The sequence below is a fragment of the Contarinia nasturtii genome, unplaced genomic scaffold (assembly GCF_009176525.2).
Source record: "Contarinia nasturtii isolate CC-2019 unplaced genomic scaffold, AAFC_CNas_1.1 Cnas_scaffold_5729, whole genome shotgun sequence".
In the NCBI taxonomy this organism is placed as follows: Eukaryota; Metazoa; Arthropoda; class Insecta; order Diptera; family Cecidomyiidae; genus Contarinia; species Contarinia nasturtii.
The window spans coordinates 1-3,046 of NW_022202998.1; the positions used below are offsets into that span (position 1 = coordinate 1).

Below are 3,046 nucleotides of genomic sequence, written 5' to 3' on the forward strand. Positions count from 1 at the left end.
ATCATTTAATTTTCATTCAATCGATTTGTGTGCTGATAGCGTTTGACTTTATAACTGGGCCACTTTCGGTCGGTCTCGGTCTTAAATTTCGGCTCATTCCATTCGATGGATTCGCAGGCATACAATTCAATTCGGTGACTGAATCGGTTTTCCTTGATGACAATGCAAACGTATGTTTCGACTTTATAACTGGGCCACTTTTGGTCGGTCTTGGTTTTAAATTTCGGCTTATTCCATTGGATACTGTCATACTAGTTGATTTTGTGATTGAATCGATTTCTTCCGACGGCAATGTAATCGTATTTGTCGACTTCATTGGATCTCTTTTGGATACATTAATAAAATTTGTCGATTTTTGAGATGATTTACTACTTCTAGTTATCGCCATATTAAAAATTGAGGTCCGTTCATTTAAGCCTATCAATATATAAAGAAAGCGTGTGTGCTGTGTGCGTACATTTTCACACCCGAACTCTTGAATGGTGAGGTAAAATTGATATTACTCACCCTCATTAAGATTGAGTAGAAGATGAGGGTGAGTATAAGATAATGAAATCGTGGAATATGATTTGTTTTACGCATAGCTATGCGAATACAACAAGTGCGACGGTTTTAATACAGCATTTGGCACATGAACATCGAGTGCAGGTTTCATCGGACCGAATCGAAGTAAAACAGCGTAAATTGTCTGAAGTTTTTACTCAAAAGAAAAAAGAGGTGACAAAGGGACAATTGGGAGAAAAATTCATATTTGCTCGCAGGCTATTGGTGTGGTTTTGTCGGGATCTCTTGCCATTTAATGTAGTGAGTAAACCTGGTTTCCTCGACTTTTTCAAGTCTTTAAATCGGAAAGGTGATGATATTCCATCTCGAACCACAATCTCAAATATGGCCCTTGATGACATGTTTTCTATTCTCAAGAAAAAATTGATTAGTAATTTGAAAGAGACACAAGGTATTTTTATGCATTGTCCAAATTGAAACGTCCAATAATAAAATATGTTCTAATGATACTAACGCTTTCTTTATTAGATCACTGTTGTATTTCATTTGATATGTGGACGGATAACTACAGACGCATTTCATATATAACATATACTTGTCACTATATAACTTCTGAATGGAAGCTTCAGAGCCGAGTATTAAAGACGTCGATGTTTGAACATCCACACACATGTAGTAGAATTGCGGAAAATTTTCATTCAATGATTTCGGAATATGCCATAGAACAAAAAGAGATCATAGCTATAACCGATGAAGCTTCGAACGTTATTGGAGCCGTAGATCAAATGGGACTTAAAAGAATCCCATGTATCGCACACAAAATAAACAGATTAATTCAATACGATTTGCTGATAAAAGGTCAAGACATTGATGAAGTAACAGAGGTCATAAGAAAGGTGCGTCGAATTCAAAAGGCTTTGCTGTTTAGCTACGGTGCACTGATAAAAATTGCAAAAGGTGAAAGACAAAGGCAAGTTTTAGAGTTGCTGGAAGAAATAACAAATATCGAAGATGCACTCGATGCCGATGAACGTTTTAGTATCCAAGAATTAACCAGAGGTCCAGTTGGCGTTGATGGTTTAAAAAGCATTAGCAATGTTCGATGGAATTGTATTCATAAAATATGCAGTGCTCACTTTAAAAATGCAGGTAGTTTTTCATTTTATAGAAAAATACTATGATTTGTCACATTGGAATCATATATTTGTTTTATCCCCTGAATTTTTAACCAGATATCGTCAGAAAGTGCCTTGAACAACGTGAAGAATATGACCTAATTTTAACACGTTCAGAAATTAAGTTGCTTGAACGATTAGCTGATGTACTGGATGTCTTCAATACATTCACCAAGTACATACAAGGCAATAGCTATCCAACATTAAATTCACTAATTTTATTCTACGTGGAAATTAAGCAGGGCTTGGAGCAAATTCAACGTCGTAATATTTGTGAAATAATTTCAAAAGTCGTGGACATTCTCCTGAAAAATTTGGACCATCGCTTCGAACTTACGGATTTATGTGTAGCTGCTGCCGTGTTAGACCCATCAACACAACATTTACCTCTCATTGATACGTGGTTAAGTGATAAAGGTACATTTTTCATATATATTGAAAATTCTTTGATGTCTCTGCAAATTTGAAAACATTGAATCCATTTAAAACATTTCCTTTTAAATGCAGAGTTTTCAAGGGAGCAGCTTCTTCAAAGGATAGTCACCGAGTTTAAAATTAAGTTGCCAAATACAAGCATATCAATCCAATCAGATATACAGCCTCAAATTGATCCAGCGCAACCATCAAACGATGTGCAGAATCGAAATATGACTTTACGTGAAAAACTATTGACACGTCATGTTCCAATTCGTAGCACAGAAAACTCTATTGATTCTGAATTGAATCGCCTTCATGAAGTTCGAGATATCTATAATGATGCATTGGACTTCTGGTTGAAATTTGGTGAACACTATCCAAACCTATCAACGATCGCGAAGGTTTTATTTTCAATACAAGCGACCACTGCAACAGCAGAAAGTTCTTTTTCTTTTGCGGGCAATGTGATTAAAAGTCAACGTGCCACCATCGATCCATTCAAAGTCGAAAAAGTTCTGTTTATACATGATAATTATGATTTACTAACATTGTGATAAAAAAATCATTCAAAGCATAGTGTTTGGCGTTTCTATTTGTTTATATCGCGATCAAAATATTTAATTAAAGTACTCCATTTTACTTTTTTACTGGAACAATTTTTATAAAACAACAACAATTTTTGATTAAATTTGAATCGATGGTATCCGAGCGAAGAATTTTTTGGTTTATTTCAATATTTCTTGATAAATAAATTTCCTTTTTATTGCAATTTTGAGTAAGTAGCTACCTGCTTACTCCAATGGAGTATTTGAACATTTTAAAAAAAATCTGCTACTTGCTGCTCCAAAAAAGTATCAGCTACTTGCTAGCAACCTGCTCCAAACTTACTCGCTTCCACCCCCGATTGGTTACACACTTAATCTTTGTTCAAAAATCAAACCTGCAATGTA

The 3,046-nt window shown here is 35.0% G+C and overlaps 1 protein-coding gene across 1 annotated transcript; it reads left to right on the top strand.

Moving 5' to 3' along the window:
* The first annotated feature begins 348 nt into the window (after positions 1-348).
* LOC116351553 (zinc finger BED domain-containing protein DAYSLEEPER-like) lies at positions 349-2,650 on the top strand. Its single transcript, XM_031783678.1, has 4 exons — positions 349-955; positions 1,033-1,653; positions 1,737-2,096; positions 2,187-2,650. Exons 1-4 carry the CDS (start codon positions 550-552, stop codon positions 2,648-2,650), a joined length of 1,851 nt encoding a protein of 616 aa, XP_031639538.1. The 5' UTR covers positions 349-549.
* The last annotated feature ends 396 nt before the right edge of the window (positions 2,651-3,046 follow it).